The sequence below is a fragment of the Culex quinquefasciatus genome, chromosome 1 (assembly GCF_015732765.1).
Source record: "Culex quinquefasciatus strain JHB chromosome 1, VPISU_Cqui_1.0_pri_paternal, whole genome shotgun sequence".
Taxonomy (NCBI): Eukaryota; Metazoa; Arthropoda; class Insecta; order Diptera; family Culicidae; genus Culex; species Culex quinquefasciatus.
Genome location: NC_051861.1, coordinates 41,579,060 through 41,600,677, shown reverse-complemented (window position 1 = coordinate 41,600,677; position 21,618 = coordinate 41,579,060). Strand labels below are relative to the sequence as shown.

The following is a 21,618-nucleotide window of genomic DNA, read 5'->3' as shown; positions in this document are numbered from 1 at the left end:
TATTTTTCGTTCAATTTTTAAATTAATATTTTTTACAGAATTTTGGTTGATTTGTATAATGTCATTTAATCGTAAACAGATGCCGGCTACATGAAATATGCATTGACCCCTCGTCCGATCAAAACTGGTATACTGAGAAGATGCCTCAAGTAAACAAAATCACAGCATGCCATGATTTGAATTTTCATTTTTCTTCTCGCGCGCCTCTCGTGTCAGCCGATTGTTTTTGCAATTTATCTACTTTTCATGCTCCAAAATGCCGGAAAAACCTTTGCAGTTAAAAATTGCATGTTCAATAATCATTCTATTCCTTTGGGAACAGGTATTTAGCTAGTGCTGGTAAAATGGCTTGAACAATAAGGGAGGTCGTCTTCCTCCAATCCCCCATTCGCAACATCAAAATCTGCTCCTTTCCTTTTTAAAACACGATTTTATCAACCCATCAGTGAAATAACGATGGTGAGCAAGCTTTAACTGTTGAAGAAGAGCATACAAAATGAAGTGTTGGCAAAGAAATCGCGCCGCTAAAGCAACATATTCTCCACAAGTCGATCATGTTTGGAAACATTACTTGAATTACGCAGAATTGGTACACGGAACAAAATCTGGTCGTTGGATCCGAAAAATATTTGCGACGAATTCAAAAACATTGGAAGTTTTCGAAATCATCGAGAATGTTTGCGATATTGGAAAAAATGTTTTCGATATTGAAGCAAAATGTTTGCAAAATTGCAAACACCATGTTTGCGGCGCATTTTTTTGCCCAGTCCGCCGCAGCCAATGCGTTACGCTGTCAAGATCAGCTGTTCGCATCTTTCGCAAGTAGTAAACTAACAGCAAACATAACCTATTTTTATTTTGTTTATTTCGTTGAGTGTCACCGTTTTGATTTTCCCGGATAAAAACCCACGATTCTGCGTCGGAAACAGTTCCGAAACAGACAAATTTTCAAGGATTTGGTTCTCGCGGTGGTGCCGCTGCGAGGTGCGAGCCGCGGAGGACGCGAACGGGGCCTTGGTCGCGGCAAGGAAGACTCCAAGGAATGGGTTCCAGTGACCAAGCTGAGTCGTCTGGTGCGCGATGGCAAGATCCGCACCCTGGAGGAGATCTACCTGTACTCGCTCCCGATCCTGAGCCGCTCGCTCAAGGACGAATGTGCTGAAGATCATGCCCGTCCAAAAGCAGACTCGTGCCGGTCAGCGTACCCGTTTCAAGGTTCGCCGTGGTTAAGATCGGCAAGCCCCACACCGTGCTCTGCAAGGTCTTTGGCAAGTGCAGTACCGTCCTGGTGCACCTAAATTCGGTTCGCATTGTGCCGGCCCCGGTCCCGATGAAGCTGCTCCAGATGGCCGGTATTGAGGATTGCGTCGGAGTCGCGAAACTAGAAATCCGGGTCACCAGCTACACCAATCTCTTCGGTGGTTCTTCCGCCATTGTACGCTGACAGTGATTCAAGAACTGGGATGCCGGTTCCAAATTTCGATCTGAATAGTTCAGTCCGGATGAAACTAATCAGACTAAGGTTAGTGTCCAATTTTGGCAAAACTTTCAAACAAAACTCAAAAGCTTCTTTCCAATTCCAGCCGGCGGAACTTGCCACCCCATCTTTACATTTCCGACGATGATTGCCACGGATGTCCGGTATTTTTGTGCCTCGCTAAGCGATTCGAGTTTGGCCAGAACATCGTTGGTGGAGGTCCACAGCCATACGACTTCAACAGTATTAGCCATTGCGTACGCTACAGCACCGACAACAACCTATAGTAAAGGCTCGCCAAAAAAAAGGTACAAAGTACAGAAAACAAAGTACAAAAACACCAATGTAACCAGAAAGAAAACAACAACACAAACATACGAAAAAAAATTATACAACATAAATACAATAGAAAAAAGGAAATAACAAAATCAAACAAATACAAAAATACAAAAATACAAAAATACAAAAATACAAAAATACAAAAATACAAAAATACAAAAATACAAAAATACAAAAATACAAAAATACAAAAATACAAAAATACAAAAATACAAAAATACAAAAATACAAAAATACAAAAATACAAAAATACAAAAATACAAAAATACAAAAATACAAAAATAGAATTAGAATTTTAGAGAATTTTAGAGAATTTTAGAGAATTTTAGAGAATTTTAGAGAATTTTAGAGAATTTTAGAGAATTTTAGAGAATTTTAGAGAATTTTAGAGAATTTTAGAGAATTTTAGAGAATTTTAGAGAATTTTAGAGAATTTTAGAGAATTTTAGAGAATTTTAGAGAATTTTAGAGAATTTTAGAGAATTTTAGAGAATTTTAGAGAATTTTAGAGAATTTTAGAGAATTTTAGAGAATTTTAGAGAATTTTAGAGAATTTTAGAGAATTTTAGAGAATTTTAGAGAATTTTAGAGAATTTTAGAGAATTTTAGAGAATTTTAGAGAATTTTAGAGAATTTTAGAGAATTTTAGAGAATTTTAGAGAATTTTAGAGAATTTTAGAGAATTTTAGAGAATTTTAGAGAATTTTAGAGAATTTTAGAGAATTTTAGAGAATTTTAGAGGATTGTAGAGAATTTTAAAGAATTTTAGAGAATTTTAGAGAATTTTAGAGAATTTTAGAGAATTTTAGAGAATTTGAAAAAATATTAGAGAATTGAAGAGTATTCTAGAAAATTTTAGAGAATTTTAGAGAATTTTAGAAAATTTTAGAGAAATTTAGAGAATTTTAGAGAATTTTAGAGAATTTTAGAGAATTTTAGAGAATTTTAGAGAATTTTAGAGAATTTTAGAGAATTTTAGAGAATTTTAGAAAATTTTAGAGAATTTTGAAAAGAATAAGAGAATTCTAGAGAATTTTTAAGAATTTTGAAGAATTTTACAGAATTTCTGAAGTTTTTAGAGAATTTGAAATGTTTAGAAATTTTTTAGAGATTTTTAGGTAATTTTAGAGATATTTGGATTTTTTTTGAGAATTTCAAAGAATTTTGGAATATTTAACAGAATTTTGGAAATATTTCTTAAATTTTAGAGAATTGTAGAGAATTTTTAAAAAATTTAGGGAATTTTAGAAATTTTTGGAATTTTGGACAATTATTTTATTTGAGTCGAGAGACAATAATATTGCAATTTATTTTTGTGCTATCTTTCACAGGCTCGCGACTGCAGCATGAGTTTGGCAAACGCCTTCACAGATCCGACTACTGGCGGAGATTCTGAGGACTTGTTCAATCGGAGGACACTCTGCTCAAGTCGATCCTTGAGGTGTAGGAAGGAATTGGAATCGTGATCGTGACTTTGGCGCCTTTGTTGCCCTCGTGTGGCGCCACATGCTCCAGAGTCACTCGGGCTCCGCCATGAACCTGAGTCCGCACTAAGGCCGTTCCCGAATGCACGAAGAGGAAAAGAGCAACAACCTCCAGGACGAGGAGAACTTCTGATGGTACGCGAATCCGCTCAAGGGACGTGCCAGATCAACCACCCGTGCACGCTGAACCTGTCTGAGCACCTCCATCCGGATCGGCTTGCCGCCGACGTCACCGAGCACGAGAAGGACCTGAAGAATCGTCACCGGAATCATCGCCGTCGCGGTGACGGTTCCGGTCACAAAGACTTTAGCAAGTGCATGGCGTATTTTTTACCAAGCAAAAGCAAAACACAACTGACATAATCACGTAATTGCTCTGATTCGGTTTTGTACTAGGTATGAATAAATAAGTAAAAAAATAATCCTCTTCTTCTTCTTCTTATTTCCACCAAAAAATCTGGAATCAACGGTCAATTCAAAAAAGTAAATATTGTAGTGGCTGCGTGCTGCGTGCTTTTGGCGGGGTAGGCGTTACTACGTTACGTTTGCGATATCGAAAATCATCGTTTGCGATATTGGAAGCAATGCTTCCTGCTGACGGGTGCAAACCAAGATTTGCGATTTTTAGAGTAAATCGGAAGCAAAGTTTGCGATTCCGCAAACCGGATTTTGTTCCGTGTAGATAAAACAAAAACAAGGTCTGTCTGTCAATTTGCGAGTGGTATAAGAGATTCATTTTTTTTTGCTGAGTAGGCTGTGACTACCTTGGACAAATTTACACTATACCAGCGACAAAGCTCAACAATCGTCCCACTTTTTGGGCTAACAGGATGTATGGAGTTCCAACCATGTGCACGAAGCTTCTCTTTTAGCTCGAGCTACATCGAGAACTTTTCAGACTCAGTCCTGTTGTTGTTATTGTTGAGGGGTGGCACTGCAGCGTTGCCACATGTACAGATTTATCTGTCATGGTACAGATTTTCAGCAAAGATCTGAGTACAGAATCTGTACGTACAGATGACAGATATTTGGGTCACCGTACTGATTTGTACAGATTTTCAGATAAAACAGATTCTTATTAAAAATGATATTATTGAATAGTTAAGTTATTGCAATTATCTCAATATTTTAGAACTTTTCATTGATTAAATCTAGTTTAACTTTTGAAACATTTAGAAATGGATCATGCTTATATTTTTTAACGATCTTAGATCCATTTATGCTAGAATATTTTGAACTAGGAGTCTCTCTTAATACTAACCCCCAGTACGCCGTGGGTAATTGTTTCCCTCCCACTAACATTTACACACAAGATCCTCTGTAGTTTTAGGTTTTCTTAGGTTTAAGAAAACTGCATTTACAAAAGCAGACTCATTGCTAACCAGGTTTCAGTACCGACAAGGACCTAATAAAAATAATTAATAGCATTTCGTTCTAATAAAGTTATAACATAATTTCCAATATTTCCCATTCTTCTCAAAAATGATTTTGAAACGAAGGAGAACACAGGTAAAATAAAATCTAAAATACTTCAAAATTTGATAAAAGTTGTACTGAATCATACAGAAAATAATGAGTCATAAAGTTTATTGTATTTTTTTATTAATTTGAATATATTGCTTAATTATATGAAAACAACATGATATTTTTATATCCATAATCTTGCTTATTGCATTTAACGCATTTTTGCAAAAAAAGTTTGATAATAAAATTTCCTCTTTAGCATTCCATACTTTACATGCACTAAATTTGAAACATATTTACAACCGCCTTGTAGTTGCCTGAATATTTAAAAATTCAATCCTCGTTTTTCAAAACATTATTATTTGTTTCTTGAAAGGTAACGCCATTATGTCACATTGAACTATTTAATAAATGGAATCTGGTCAAAGTAAATTTTATTGAAAGTTTTCGATAAATTATGCTATGTACCGTCAACTGGGTCAATCGGGACTGCAGTCTGTATGAATATGGATTACAGTCTAACTAATTTTTTTTAATTCCTTAATTCTTAAATTCTTAAATTCTTAAATTCTTAAATTCTTAAATTCTTAAATTCTTAAATTCTTAAATTCTTAAATTCTTAAATTCTTAAATTCTTAAATTCTTAAATTCTTAAATTCTTAAATTCTTAAATTCTTAAATTCTTAAATTCTTAAATTCTTAAATTCTTAAATTCTTAAATTCTTAAATTCTTAAATTCTTAAATTCTTAAATTCTTAAATTCTTAAATTCTTAAATTCTTAAATTCTTAAATTCTTAAATTCTTAAATTCTTAAATTCTTAAATTCTTAAATTCTTAAATTCTTAAATTCTTAAATTCTTAAATTCTTAAATTCTTAAATTCTTAAATTCTTAAATTCTTAAATTCTTAAATTCTTAAATTCTTAAATTCTTAAATTCTTAAATTCTTAAATTCTTAAATTCTTAAATTCTTAAATTCTTAAATTCTTAAATTCTTAAATTCTTAAATTCTTAAATTCTTAAATTCTTAAATTCTTAAATTCTTAAATTCTTAAATTCTTAAATTCTTAAATTCTTAAATTCTTAAATTCTTAAATTCTTAAATTCTTAAATTCTTAAATTCTTAAATTCTTAAATTCTTAAATTCTTAAATTCTTAAATTCTTAAATTCTTAAATTCTTAAATTCTTAAATTCTTAAATTCTTAAATTCTTAAATTCTTAAATTCTTAAATTCTTAAATTCTTAAATTCTTAAATTCTTAAATTCTTAAATTCTTAAATTCTTAAATTCTTAAATTCTTAAATTCTTAAATTCTTAAATTCTTAAATTCTTAAATTCTTAAATTCTTAAATTCTTAAATTCTTAAATTCTTAAATTCTTAAATTCTTAAATTCTTAAATTCTTAAATTCTTAAATTCTTAAATTCTTAAATTCTTAAATTCTTAAATTCTTAAATTCTTAAATTCTTAAATTCTTAAATTCTTAAATTCTTAAATTCTTAAATTCTTAAATTCTTAAATTCTTAAATTCTTAAATTCTTAAATTCTTAAATTCTTAAATTCTTAAATTCTTAAATTCTTAAATTCTTAAATTCTTAAATTCTTAAATTCTTAAATTCTTAAATTCTTAAATTCTTAAATTCTTAAATTCTTAAATTCTTAAATTCTTAAATTCTTAAATTCTTAAATTCTTAAATTCTTAAATTCTTAAATTCTTAAATTCTTAAATTCTTAAATTCTTAAATTCTTAAATTCTTAAATTCTTAAATTCTTAAATTCTTAAATTCTTAAATTCTTAAATTCTTAAATTCTTAAATTCTTAAATTCTTAAATTCTTAGATTCTTAAATTCTTAAATTCTTAAATTCTTAAATTTTTAAATTCTTAAATTCTTAAATTCTTTGATATTTTTTTAAATTTTAAATCTGGGTATGATTTTAAATTCTAGCTTTTTATTTAGAATTTTAATTTTTTTGGATTCTAATTGTTAATTTGAAGGATTTTGAATAGATGAATTATTTTAATTATATTATTTAAATTTTATTAATTTTTAATTATTAGAATTTTAAAGCTTTGAATTTGTTATTTTTAAATTTTGTTTTGTATACATATTTCTTTTTATTTTTTTAATCTTAGATTTTTTATTTTTAATATTTGTATTTTTGAATCTGTGTGTTTATGGATTTTCTCTTTGGTTTACTTCTTTTCAAGCAAAATACAAAATCCTTCCTTTTAATTTCAAGATTTTGCTTTTTGAGATTCGGCATCATAAGGCAATTCGGAATTTTCAATATTATAATATCGATTACAAAATTATTGAAACATTTATAACTTTTAGTTACAATAAAATAAACAAATTCTGAATATTTAAGTTTTTTCACTAGAACATTTTGCAAACAAACATCGCGCGAAGGAACGTCACGCGAAGAAACGTCTTTTCTTGGCCGTTTCTTGGGTGTTTTTTATATGGAGTTTTGCATTTCTTCCGAGCTGCATATCAGCATTTAGTGTTGTCATAAGATTGTTCAAAATGCATGTTAAAAAAAAGTTTTTTACAAAAAATATACCGTACAGATAATGGTACAGATATTCGCCATGCTTGGTGCAGATAAGACAGATTTTTGGACCCTCTGATACAGACGAGCATGTGGTAACACTGGGTGGCAGCTGATTCCAAGGGCTCTCAGCTTTTCCACCCAAACAATTTTGGGAGCGTTACGAAATGCATCGGTTTTGACCTACAATGGGACGTGTGCGAGCGGCATCAATCATGGTGAGGTTGGTTTTGATAAAAAGAAACCAAGTTTTTCCTTGTTCAACACTGAAGAAACGTTCGTAATTTGAAAGCATGCAACATGAGCTTCAACATTGTTATTAATATTTTTGTTAGAATTTCGATCCAGAATCCTCTCAACACTTTTCCAACTTAAATTGAAACTGTAACAAGCTTCCAAGTTAAAATCAAGATTCAGAAACAATCCGTAACTAAGAAGGCCATCGTGAAGCTGGTCCCGGTCTGGGAGTGTGTATTTTCCAACGGAATTTCTCCTTGCGTGTGTTTATTTTCACTCACAGCTTTAGGACACTGTTCAAAATCCCACATTCGTGTCACATGTAAGAAGAATCTTGGGAGCCAGTTAGCTCCACTTCCAGGACATTGTATCTTTCCTATCCGTATGGCACTTTGTCGGAACCATATTGATGCCATCCTGCGCAACACGGCAGAACACTTGTCCGCTATAGCATGTATGGAGGAGCTGTTTAGTGCTGGTTGGTTACTTATTGAACCGGGTTGGCCACAAAGTTGGCATACCAAAGTTTGCCCGAGCGTGCCCGGACAGCTTGTCATGCCTGGAGACGAGAGGCGACCGAGCTTTGTTATGGACTATCCCAGACTTCCAGTAAGTGTTGCCATGGCAATGATTTGCATTTGCTATACATTTTTGTTGACGGCACAACTTGGAAACCGTTCTATGCTGCAAACAAACGAGCAAACTTTTGAAAGAATGTTTCAGCCTTATGGGATTGCTCTGCTAGTAGAAGGTTTGATGAGCACCTAAGCAGAATGTAATCTTTTGAACTAGTTAATATTAATTAAGGTGGCTTGATGTTTGTATAACAAAATTATTTTAAAAATTTTTGCTAAATTTTCTCAATTCTCAATCCCTGGTCTCTACAGATTGCTCCAAATTTTAGGACGTAAGAACGTATCCATTCAAAAATGTTTTTTAGACTGTTGTAAAATATAGTAACTCTGTCGTTTGACTGCGGAGTCGGGTCATATTTCAAGCGACTCCGACTCCGACTCCAGCTTTCTGAGATTAGCCGACTCCGACTCCGACTCCAACTCCGGCCTACCAACTCTAGCCGACTCCGACTCTAACTCCAGCTTTCAACAAATTGTTGGCTCCGACTCTGACTCCACATATTTTTAAATATTTCAAAAGTTCATTAACTATTGGGTAATTCTCTACCAACTCACACGAAATCGGGAAAAGTTGCCCCGACCCCTTTTCGATTTGCGTGAAACTTTGTCCTAAGGGGTAACTTTTGTCCCTGATCACGATTCCAAGGTTCGTTTTTTGATATCTCGTGACGGAGGGGCGGTTCGACCCCTTCCATTTTTGAACATGCGAAAAAAGTGGTGTTTTTCAATAATTTGCAGCCTGAAACGGTGATGAGATAGAAATTTGGTGTCAAAGGGACTTTTATGTAAAATTAGACGCCCAATTTGATGGCTTACTCAGAATTCCGAAAAAACGTATATTTCATTGAAAAAAAAACACTAAAAAAGTTTAAAAAATTCTCCCATTTTCCGTTACTCGAATGTAAAAAATTTTGGAACATGTCCTTTTATGGGAAATTTAATGTACTTTTCGAATCTACATTGACCCAGAAGGGTCATTTTTTCATTTAGAACAATATTTTTCATTTTAAAATTTCGTGTTTTTTCTAACTTTTCAGGGTTATTTTTTAGAGTGTAACAATGTTGTACAAAGTTGTAGAGCAGACAATTACAAAAATTTTGATGTATTGACATAGGGGTTTGCTTATAAACATCACGAGTTATCGCGATTTTACGAAAAAAAAAGTTTTGAAAAAATTACTTTCTGCGTTTCTCTTTGTTTCGTCGTCCGTGTCTGTCGCGGGTGACCATGAACTTCCATGATCGATGACGACCAACTTTTTCAAAACATTTTTTCGTAAAATCGCGATAACTCGTGGTGTTTATAACCAAACCCCTTATGTCTATATATCAAAATTTTTGTAATTGTCTGCTCTACAACTTTGTAGAACATTGTTACACTCTAAAAAATAACCCTGCAAAGTTAGAAAAAACACGAAATTTTAAAATGGAAAATTTTGTTATAAATGAAAAAATAACCCTTCTGGGTCAATATAGATTTTAAAAGTACATTAAATTTCCCATAAAATGACATGTTCCAAAATTTTTTACAGTCGAGTAACGGAAAATGGGAGAATTTTTAAAACTTTTTTAGTGTTTTTTCGATGAAAAATACGTTTTTTTCGGAATTCTGAATACGCCATCAAATCGGGCGTCTAATTTTACATAAAAGTCCCTTTGACACCAAATTTCTATCTCATCACCGTTTCAGGCTGCAAATTATTGAAAAACACCTCTTTTTCGCATGTTCAAAATGGAAGGGTCGAACCGCCCTCCGTCACGAGATATCAAAAAACGGACCTCGGATTCGTGATCAGGGACAAAAGTTACCCCTTAGGACAATGTTTCACGCAAATCGAAGAGGGGTCGGGGCAACTGCTGTGTGAGTTGGCGGAGAATTACCCTATTATTTTGAAAACATTGATAAGTAGGATTATTTAAATACTCTCTAAGTGTCATGTTTTTCTTAAGTTCGGTGAATCATTAAAAGAAATCTACAGAGAAAAAAAAATCATAGTAATGTAATATGGGAAGGAGTACATCTTTTATGTCAGAAAAAAGGTGTAATTTTACCTCTGGAAATGTGCAATTTTACCACTTTTTTGGTGTAATGTCACTTTTTCAGTCTAAATTGAGGTAAAATTACATCATAAAAGAGATTATATTAAACCTTCCAAAATTACAGCTTCCAATTTTACATTAGTTTTTACTGTGTACCGTCAGTGGAAGTGACATTGTGTCTGGGGGGTGAGATTGGGTCAAAATGATTTTTTACGGATTTGACAATTTCTCAGGTTCTTCTCAATGAAATTAAATTCTGTTAAAATGGTTGTGTAGGGGACCTCTAACGCCCACTAATTTTTGTGTTCAAAATTAAATTTCTCTGCAACCATACAATTTTTCAACTTGCTTCAACATGCATTATTTTATACAGAATACATAACATACTTATAACGATCCAAATTTCATCAAAAATTCTCATGGTGTTCATCGTTTGAATTTAAAATTAAATCCACACATTTTGGAGAAAGTCACTTTTTATATTACGAAATCTGGTATATTTCTGCTTAAATTGAACCAAAATTGATACTTTTCTATGGAAAGATTTACGTATTGTATGGCAGAGGATTGAAAAAATAATGCTGGGAACATTTTGAGTAATAAAAACAGCCGACTCTCTGGTTGTCAATATCCAAGGGACCGTCGAGGAAGAGAAGCATCAGTTTACAGAACGATGCAAAATGAAGACTCGATTGAAATTTGTTTTTTCTTGCTGACCAGCTATCGAGAAATTAAAAGTGAGAGTGTGTGCGTGCAACATGGAGTTAAACTTTTTGAAAAGCCTTGGTAAGCTTCACAGCAACTGCACAGAAAGTTTAACTCCATGTTGCGATTTGACAGCTCGATAGGAGAGAATCATGGCAACGTCCAGCATACAAAAACAAATAAATGTCAAACACCCTTCAAAGCTTCGTTTCTCAAAGAAAAATGTCTATGCAAGCCATGAGAAAGTAAATTTATTGACAACTGGAATAGATATTTAAAGCAAATAGAATCCAAGGGATCGTCGAGGAAGAGATCCTTCAAGCAAGAGAAAATATCGAGGAATAAAGGCAATCGAAGTATGCAGATTGAAGGGACTGAAGAATTCATCGATACATGGAGCATTATTGATATCGAGAAGATCGACAGCCAGAGAGTCGACTGTAGCTTTAAAATGGAACACTCTAAGTTTAGCAATGGTTTGAGCTCGAATTTCTGGGAATCTGTTGTTGTATTTTTATGACAAATTGTCAAAAAGTTTGATGAAGTTTGATATTCATATTTCCCAAACTCATGCGGTTCAACAAATGTTCCCCCATCGGAACCTTTCTTGAGCGTACCGAGAAGGCCCCTACAAAGTTTAAGTTGAATGACAAAAATCTATGGCCAAAATTCTGGAGATTTGCTTTAAAACAAACATGACTTTTACACGCTAAATATTCAGGAAACCATTCTGTAGATTCGATTCAATCTCTGATGGAATTTTGCAAGTCAAAGTTCCCAATGACTTTTGTTTTCATTTCTTTGCTGAAACGATTTCGCACGAACCCTGGTAATTGATTCGCTTGATTGACTCATCGTACATGTGCCAGTCACGTGCCAGAGTTGATTTTGACTTGTCTCGTTTCCCCTGCACACGTTTCAAATATCCGTTTTCTGTGAAATTCAAGAAACTTTGAATGAACATCATGTCTTAATTTAGCTCATTTTCCTAGTATAAAACAGAATCTATCACCTTCCCGTTTGCAGGCCCTCTCCCCGGAGGACTTCCGAACCGTGATGAAGGTCGTCGAGTCGGCCATCCTGTCGACGGATCTGGCCATGTACTTCAAGAAGCGGTCCCAGTTTCTCGAACTGATCGAGGGTGGCGAGTTCGACTGGCAGGGCGAGGAAAAGAAGGAAGGTAATGGAATAGTTTTGTCGATTTGTCCAGAGTGTGTGTTTCGCGAAGGAGTAAATTTCTCTCTCTCCCTTTAGTGCTGTGCGGCATGATGATGACGGCCTGCGACGTGAGTGCGATTGCGAAACCGTGGGAGGTCCAGCACCGGGTGGCCAAGCTGGTGGCGGACGAGTTCTTCGACCAGGGCGACCTGGAGAAGCTGCAGCTGAACACGCAGCCCGTGGCGATGATGGATCGGTAATTTGCACTCATTATATGGTTGTTTGTATCTACGCCCGAGCAGCTTCGCTGGGTTGGGTTAATTTCTTTGACTGAGTTTTTCTCCCACCGGGAGAGCCAGTTATTAGTGGAATGTGGCGACGAAGAAAGCTGCTTCAACAAGGGATTTTCTTTCCTGTGCAGCAAAAATTAGGTTTTACAGCGTGACGTCACGAGCGCACACGCACTCACATTTTTACAGAGACACACGTGCAAAAAATATAAACAGTGCAGCCAAGCTGTCAAATTTCTAACCTCGGCGGAGTCGGCGTAAAACCTAATAGCATTCATTACACAAACATTATGAAATTTTTCCCCTCAGTTTTGGAAAGGTCCTTCAACTAATTCTATCACTAGGCTAAATTCCAAATTTCGCCTACATCTAAACACAGGAACTGCTACTCCCTACATGCCAAATCGTCAAAATGTATAGAGATAAGCATCTGTTTCAGTTTTTAACCTGCAGAGGGCGCAAAAGAGAGCGAGCTGTGGCGCTATAACCACGGCAAATAGTGTCCAGAGCATTCGTGGAAATACAATGTCTCGTCCCAGAGGGTCCCGGAGTACCAAACCCTCTTAGCATGGTGCTCCCAAACGAATAAAACCAAAGCTCGGAGAGTACGGTGGTGTGTCCCCACGCTTCTTCCTCCCCTGTCGATTCAGAATTGTGTTGTTGTTCGAACACTCTGTGCTCAAACTCAACCCACTTCAAACGAATCATGTCTCTGCGATACGGCTTTACGCAGTAGGCCTGGCCGCTTTAGCGCTTGTGGCGTTTCAATGTACATATCTGGAGTTTTTTTTTTTTAAGTCTAATAAACCAAATTTTTGGTTTTAGAGGTTTATAGGGAATTTGTAACACCCCAGGGATTATATCACAGACACGACCAATGCACAATGTGGGTGGTCGCAAAATTTAGTCGAAAACAAGGTCGAAAATTAATTTTGCAAAAAATGGTGAAGTTTTGAAGCTTTGGTGTTTTCCGAAGAGTTGTTGCAAATGGGATAGGACTACTTTTGGTTTTGTATAAAATTAGTGCGGTTTACGATTGAGATGATTTTTAAATCTCTTTTCAGGAATATTTTAGGAATTTTTAAATCTAACCACTTTTGTCGAAGGCATCAAAGTTTTATCTCGCAATTTACGTCTTTTACGTCCAAATGTTTGTTTTGTTGTCTTTTGTGTTTTGTTTTTTGTTTTTTTTTTGTGTTTTGTTTTTTTGTTTTTTGTTTTTTGTTTTTTGTTTTTTGTTTTTTTTTTTGTTTTTTGTTTTTTGTTTTTTGTTTTTTGTTTTTTGTTTTTTGTTTTTTGTTTTTTGTTTTTTGTTTTTTGTTTTTTGTTTTTTGTTTTTTGTTTTTTGTTTTTTGTTTTTTGTTTTTTGTTTTTTGTTTTTTTTTTTGTTTTTTGTTTTTTGTTTTTTGTTTTTTGTTTTTTGTTTTTTGTTTTTTGTTTTTTGTTTTTTGTTTTTTGTTTTTTGTTTTTTGTTTTTTGTTTTTTGTTTTTTGTTTTTTGTTTTTTGTTTTTTGTTTTTTGTTTTTTGTTTTTTGTTTTTTGTTTTTTGTTTTTTGTTTTTTGTTTTTTGTTTTTTGATTTTTGTTTTTTGTTTTTTGTTTTTTGTTTTTTGTTTTTTGTATTTTGTTTTTTGTTTTTTGTTTTTTGTTTTTTGTTTTTTGTTTTTTGTTTTTTGTTTTTTGTTTTTTGTTTTTTGTTTTTTGTTTTTTGTTTTTTGTTTTTGTTTTTTTTTTGTTTTTTTTTTTTGTTTTTGTTTTTTGTTTTTTGTTTTTTGTTTTTTGTTTTTTGTTTTTTGTTTTTTGTTTTTTGTTTTTTGTTTTTTGTTTTTTGTTTTTTGTTTTTTGTTTTTTGTTTTTTGTTTTTTGTTTTTGTTTTTGTTTTTTGTTTTTGTTTTTGTTTTTGTTTTTGTTTTTGTTTTTTGTTTTTTGTTTTTTGTTTTTTGTTTTTTGTTTTTTGTTTTTTGTTTTTTGTTTTTTGTTTTTTGTTTTTTGTTTTTTGTTTTTTGTTTTTTGTTTTTTGTTTTTTGTTTTTTGTTTTTTGTTTTTTGTTTTTTGTTTTTTTTTTTTTGTTTTTTGTTTTTTGTTTTTTGTTTTTTGTTTTTTGGTTTTTGTTTTTTGTTTTTTGTTTTTTTTTTGTTTTTTGTTTTTTTGAGAAATTTTTTATCATATCATATGTTTTTTTAAATATATTTTGAGTCGTTGAGTCTTTCAAAATTATGTTGATTTAAGGGGGTAACGTAAAAAACGCTTAAGAAAGGTTTTATTCAATGATGTCCAACAATGCATCGTTAACCGTTCCTAATTTAATCAAGTCAACAATAATTATTTCTTCTCATCATGCTATCGATACCAAGATTCACATGACCAGCAAACATCATCCTCAATCAACCGGGGCTTGCTCGACGCGTTCATTTATTATTGCCAGCCAGTGTCCAATGAACATTTAATTGAACCAAAGGAAAGCAAGCAGCACGATTGTGTAACCGTGCATTTGTCTGATAGCCGGCTTGCTCTGCGATCTTCTATCCTTTCCTGTGTTCGTCGCCTTCCCACTTCCCAGGGGGACACCAAAGTTTAATTAAGTTATCGAAATATATCTTCGTCTTCGTTTATGACCATACGACGTAGGCTCGCATTCTATGACCGGACAAATATATTGGCTGGTTTATTGATGGGAAATTGACTCTTCCTTTGGATGGTGTGATTCGAGGGTCGAGTGCCTTATTGTTGGCTTTGAAGGTGGTATTCTATTTAAGGTTAAGAGGTTAGGCCGAAACATTAGCTCTCACGAGATGCTTTCTGATAACAATTTCCCCCCTCCCCTCCGTTTTGCTTCCAGGGAGCGCAAGGACGAGCTGCCCAAGATGCAGGTGGGCTTCATTGACGTCATCTGTCTCCCCCTGTACAAGGTCCTGTCGGATGCGTTCCCCTGGATTCGGCCGCTGTACGACGGCACCATGGACAACCGGCAGCACTGGCAGGACCTGGCGGAGAAGGTCGAGATGGGCCTGACATGGATCGACCACGACACGATCGACAAACCGGTCGAGGAGTTTGCCTGTGAGATTGTTGACCATTTGATAATCCTAGACCGAGACAAAAAGTGAATGTGGCTGTGCTGAGACCCGTGACTAGCATTGTTTGCATGCTGTTCTGTAACTCTTGTTTTTAAGTTTTTCATTCTTCTTTATGTTCTGTGATGTTTCGATCCTACATGCTTATTGTGACTGTTGGCAGCGTTGTTTAATTGGCGATTTCTGAGATCAACAAATATAGTAATAAAATATCGCCTTCTCCTTAAAGCACACATTTCCCAATTTTAAAATAAAACTGTTCGATTCTCATGTTAAAATAGTTGTAACAGCACACAATCTAGTGATAATACGATGTTGATGTGTTAAAAATCTGCATGCGCTTTTAAACATAAAGTAAAAATAAAACATAAAATGTAACCAATGTGTGTTGATAGCAAATTTGAGAATTAAATCTAGAAGTAGAGAGATCCCGTTCCGAGATAGACGAAATCAAGCAAATAACAGTCTTAAATTCGCAAGTTTGTATCAGCTTTAACGAATCTATAAAATCTATTTAAAAAAAAGATTGCAGCGGAGTGTATTCACAGTTGGCTACTAAAATGTTTGAGTTGAAGTTATAGATAGATCACAAAATTTCACAAATGTATCATTTTTCAACATTGAAACTTGAACCAAGAATGTGGTAATGTTTGAATGGGACTTTTAATACTTCAATTTTCTTGTTTGTTTATCTTTTATTCTCTATATTTCAGCAATTAGCGATCCAATAGGGTGACAAGAAAAAAATATTTTTTTTAATCGTAGAAGATACCTCCTGGCTCGATTCTGTGATTTTGAGTCAAATCATTTGAAGGTTCAGGGTCGCTTTTTATCGTTGATTTAAAATAAAAAAATAAAAAAATATGAGGAAAAGCAGAAATTTCTAAATTCTACCTAAAAATGGCGTCAAATGTGTCATATCATTGTCAAGTGTGAGATTCTTATGTAAAAAATATGACAAACAACTTTGTCGAAGTTTGCGGTCTTCGAGCTAACCCTGACAAGCGATTTAAAGAAGACGGTTTTGTGTGAAACGATTGTTTTTTCACCAACCTCAACGATAAAAAGTGACCCTTAACCCTGCCGATTTTGAACAAAATTTTCACAGTTTCATATTTTTGCATAAGGAATCGAATCAGGGGGTATCGCTGATGTAGCATTTTTTCATTGTCATCCTAAATGTCCAATCTTCAATGTCTTTAAAGCAACTTTATTGAAAATTTTCTGATCCTTTCGATTTTTTTTTTGCGAAAGGACAATCATGGAAACTATAATAAAAATCTAAAAACGGGATTTTTTCAGTTATTTAACTTTACTTTAAAAAAACTGAAGTAAAAAAACTAAAAATTATCTATTTTTTCCAAAATACTTTTTTTAATCATAACGAGACACACAAACATTTCTACATACAAAATGGGAAATTGATCTGAAATTTCCTCAAAAAGATACAGATTTTCGAATATTTACGTATTATTTTGTATGAACAGTAGGGTGCCCAGAATATGGGACTTTTTCAAAACCTCGCTCCACAAGCTGAACATTTTTCATAGAGCTATTTAAGGACTCTGGGCCAAATATGAGCAAAATCGGTCATCATTTACCCATTGGCGATTTTTTTATATTAACGAGTCTTCACCAAAATTTTGAGCCGATTTGGTCAAAGCAGTGTGGAGATATCGTGGCACCCGTTTTTTGAAACTGCTAACTTTAAATAGCTATATCTCGGCAAAGCTACAACCAAATGTCTTCAAATTTGTTTTGTTAATAGGTGAAAAGTAATATTTTAATGCCCTGAAAACAGATTTAAAAAAAAGTTTAAGTGTGTGCTCAAACCCACCTCTGACATTTTTGCCGATTTACATGTATGTAACCCCTTAATTAAGATTGTGCAACATCTGGTACCGGAGCGATGAATTTTTTTGTAAACAGTGATTTTTGGAAAAACATCTGAATGTTAACTCCATTTATGAGCAATTCCAGCTCAAATCAGGAATTTTTCTGGTACTTTTGTACCCGACCCTCTCCGATTTCAATGAAACTTTGTAGAAATATTATCCTAGGCCTATATAAGCCATTTTTGTGTATATGGAGCCAATAGTACTCGAAAATAACATTTGAAAAGGGCGTAAGGTATTCAAATATTTTTGTATTTTGTAATTTAAAAATAACTGTATCTCGAAGCCGTTGCGTTGTATTGAAAAGTGGTTAAAGACAAACTTGTAGGAAATTGGACGGGCTTTCTGAAAAAAATACACTGAAACAAAAATACACACCACATGTATGATATTTTTTTTATTTTTATGTCTAAAACTTAAATTTAAAGGTGATGTCACGATTTTTTTTCGTTCATTTTTTTTTTGAGAAAATAGCCTAAAATATAATCTGACGAAAAATGCAGGATGGTATGTCTCACCTAAAAAAATACAAAAATCATTTACTAAAACTGTTTTTTTGAAAAGTGGTCTAAACATCAAAATTTTTGAAAACCGGTAGTGGGAATCGATTCTTCAGACAATTTTACATAAAAGTCTCCGTAGTGACAATTGTCCCATGTCCAATCCTTGGGAAGAAACAGCGGTTTTAAAAATGAAAATGTTGAAAAAACTGTTTTTTTGGCAATTTCTATAAGACAGACTTGGTTTTTCAGTCTAGTAAATATTTTTAACCGGAAAGTTCGTTCAATTTCCCATAAGTTAGGCCTAGGTGGCAGTGCGTGGCCGAATGGTTACGCTGTCCGCTTTGTAAGCGGATGATTCTGGGTTCGATTCCCATCTGCTGCAACCTTCCATCGGATGAGGAAGTAAAATGTCGGTCTCGGCCTTGGTTGTTAGGCCGTTAAGTCATTCCAGGTGTAGGAGTCGTCTCCATGCCATAAGTACAAACAACACACCAAACCAAGCCTACTCCGGTGGAATCGCTGGCGGCGGTTGGACTCGCAATCCAAAGGTCGTCAGTTCAAACACTGGGGTGGAAGGTTCCTTGGAGTAAAAAGAGGTTTGGGTGCTCTCCCCATTCAAGCCTTCCTAGGACTCCTAGGTTCGAGCAGAAACTTGCAATAGAGACCACAAAAGACCCGGGGGTCGTTAATGTGGATGGTTTGATTTTTATTTTTTTTAGGCCTAGGATAATATTTCTACAAAGTTTCATTGAAATCGGAGAGGGTCGGGTACAAAAGTACCAGAAAAAATCCTGATTTGAGCTGGAATTGCTCTTATACATTCAATACCGAAATTGCACACATTTTATTGATAAAGTGAACCGGTTACGGTACGTCCGAAGACTTCATTCTGTACTGGATACGAATGGAAGTTTCGTTGCGTAGCAGAATCGCGGCGTTCATTTTGGAGCAGCAACGGGTAGCTCCCGATCCTAGAAGCGCATCGGAAAATGGGGGCTTATAAGGCCCTGGGAACGGAATTCGATTTCAAGCACTTTGTCCTTCTTCGAATATGACATAGATCTTTTTACAACTTTTAAATCAATTAGTTATGACATTTTCAAAAACTCCAGCGGAAATGTTTACATTTTTAAAATAAGAAAAAACTTTTGAATTTTAATAACTTTTTATTTCAAAAGTAAGTAACTCTTGTCATTGCAGTATGATTACAGTAACCTTTAACACAGTCTTCAAAACTCGCTCTTAAATATTGATGAAGAATTTTAACGTTAATAAACCTGACAAAACTTACGAATTGAGGAGCTATATTGCTTGTTGCTAACATCTGTGTCTAATAAATTGCATTAGCTTTAAAAACTTGGAAAACGCTAAACCTCTCGCTGCTCGCTTATACTGTCGCAGTTGTCTGTTGGTAACCTGTTCAAAATGATCCTCGAATCCACAAACACTCGCTCGGGTTAACGCTCTTCCCTTCTGCTTGACCCCTTCCACCAATTCCACCCACCCCAACAAACCACCCAACCCCACAGCCGGAAAAGAGGTCCTCGCGGACATCGAGTTCACCGTGACCACACTGAACTGCGCCGCCCCCCACCCGGACGATAAGACTGACACGACGCCGGTCCACGAGCGGAAGCCGCGCTTCAGCAGCCTTCGCAAGACGGGCGCCCTCGGCAAGGCCGTCCGCAACAAGCTGTCCAAGTCGGTGTACAACAGCCAAACGGGGATCGCTGGCCAGGCGGCGGAACGGCCCTCGTCCGGGGTGACCTGTTCTTCGATCAGTTCAAAGTCCCAGGACGAGGAGCATCACCACGGTGATGGGGAGGCGAGTCCGGTGACGCCGACGGCAGCGGGCGCCACGACGACAACCGAAAGTGTACCTGCGGCGATGCCGGTCAACCCGGAACAGGTGACCGCGTCCAAACCTCCCCCGTCCGCCATCAAACCGGTCAAGAAGCGCTCCAAGCTGTGCATGCTTTTGTGACCGAAGTATTTCGACGGGGACTCCGAGGGATCTGGATCACCGGCGGCGGCCAATGGTAAGGAGAACCCGGTGTAAGCCAGGTTTCGGCGGGATCCAGCGGGGAGAAGTCGGTGTGCTAGTCTCTGTTTTTGTGGCTGTTCTGGTAGATGTACAACTCTGGTAAGTGTACGTGCGAAATGCGATACAGTGTAACTCAAAACCCCAAAAATAAGATGTACATGTGCGGCCTCGCATTGAGCCGAAACGTCAATCAAAAAGGTCCCTTATTTTGGAGGAATGTATTTTGTATGCATGTTTAAGTAGACAAACGACAAACATCCAACAAATACAAAGAGAAGATGCAAATGCAATGCAAGAAGAAGAAAAACTTGTGAAATCAAAATCTGAACAATGCATTCAAAAACAAACCCAAGGAAAAAAACCAAAATATTTGTTGTAAGATAGGACAAAAAATCTTTACGGTGCTTTCTCTACTTACTTAGTGGTAGTTTAGATCTTTTAACATTCTCGCTGAAAAAAAAATATGTACAATAAGTGATAAGTTTTGTCGAGCGACCCTCAAAAAGTGGTTATACTAACTGTTCTACTAGAAAAAAAAGCAACACTTACAAACACTTGTCAGTCACACTAACACACACCAAACATCCTTAGTCCTGTAAGAGCTCTCTTCACATACGAACTCACACACACACACATTTGTGAAAGGCACGTCAATTCACTAACAAAATATTGTCCGTTACGAACGTAACGTAACGTAACACGCTCGCGCTAATTTGTGTTGAACGCAAACGAACGTGAAGACTCTAGTCATTACTGTTACAGGAAAGGATGAAAAAGTGTTTTTATTTATTGCAAGTCAATATTTTAAGTCTCGAAGTAAGAAGCAACATGTTTTTAAGCAAATGTTTTGTTGCAAAATAAGTTTTTGAGATTCAATGCTGAAGCAAACAGAGAGCTGAATCAACACACAGTACCGTACCGTCCTATAAGTTTACATAAAGAAAAGTCAGCCAAAGAATCAAACATTTAGCAGGTAAAAAGAAGGGTGGATGTCCCTTGAATGTAATGTTTCCACGTGACTAACCTTTCGCTGAGATGACCGTTTTCGTAAAATATAAAAGAAAAAAAAAACTTTCGTACCTCATTCCTTTCGTCTGTCCTAGATTTATCAAAATTTGTCCCAAGCTTGACAAAATTGGTTGAAAACTTTAATAGATTCAAAACTTCAACTTTATCAAGTGTTTGGCTGGACGATAACAAAAGGTCACCATCTTGAACAAAAGTTTCAACTTTATTCTGAAATGGAAACTAGGTCCGAATTAGAGGGACATCCACCAATCCACCATACATCAAAACAAAACTCTAAAAACTTCCACCACCGGTTCAAAACAAAACAATTTGCACTAAGTTGCGTCCGCTGAGGTTATCAATAGAGATTAAATTGCATCGAAAAGTTTGAAATCATTTATCAGAAGGCAAGACAAAAGTATAGTTAGGGTTGAAAAAAAAAAGACGTACGAGACAAAAAAGAATATAGCTAAATTCGCGTTCACCCCAGTTTACCCTTTACACAAAGCCGCAAATGAGAAAAAAGAAGCAAACTAAACGTTGCAGTTAGGCGACAGTGTTTTAATGGTAGAGATTACGTTTTGTAATTGATTGTTGAACAAAAAAAAACAACACACACCTACACAAGCACACAATGTGAGCAACAAAAACAAAAGATGTACTATGATGTGAACTGTAAATACAAAGCTGCGCTGTGGTTAAATTAAAAAAA

General features: G+C 34.9%; 1 protein-coding gene across 8 annotated transcripts in view; it reads left to right on the top strand.

The window, feature by feature from the left end:
• Nucleotides 1–21,618, top strand: part of LOC6039079 (cGMP-specific 3',5'-cyclic phosphodiesterase) — a 166,391-nt gene extending 144,773 nt beyond the window's left edge. For all 8 annotated transcript variants that reach the window (XM_038249750.1, XM_038249754.1, XM_038249755.1 and 5 more), the window contains 4 exons: nucleotides 11,962–12,115; nucleotides 12,190–12,349; nucleotides 15,222–15,442; nucleotides 19,384–21,618. In XM_038249750.1, coding sequence (XP_038105678.1) covers nucleotides 11,962–12,115; nucleotides 12,190–12,349; nucleotides 15,222–15,442; nucleotides 19,384–19,838 — 990 coding nt within the window. In that variant the 3' untranslated portion in view covers nucleotides 19,839–21,618. The remainder of the gene's footprint in view (nucleotides 1–11,961; nucleotides 12,116–12,189; nucleotides 12,350–15,221; nucleotides 15,443–19,383) is intronic.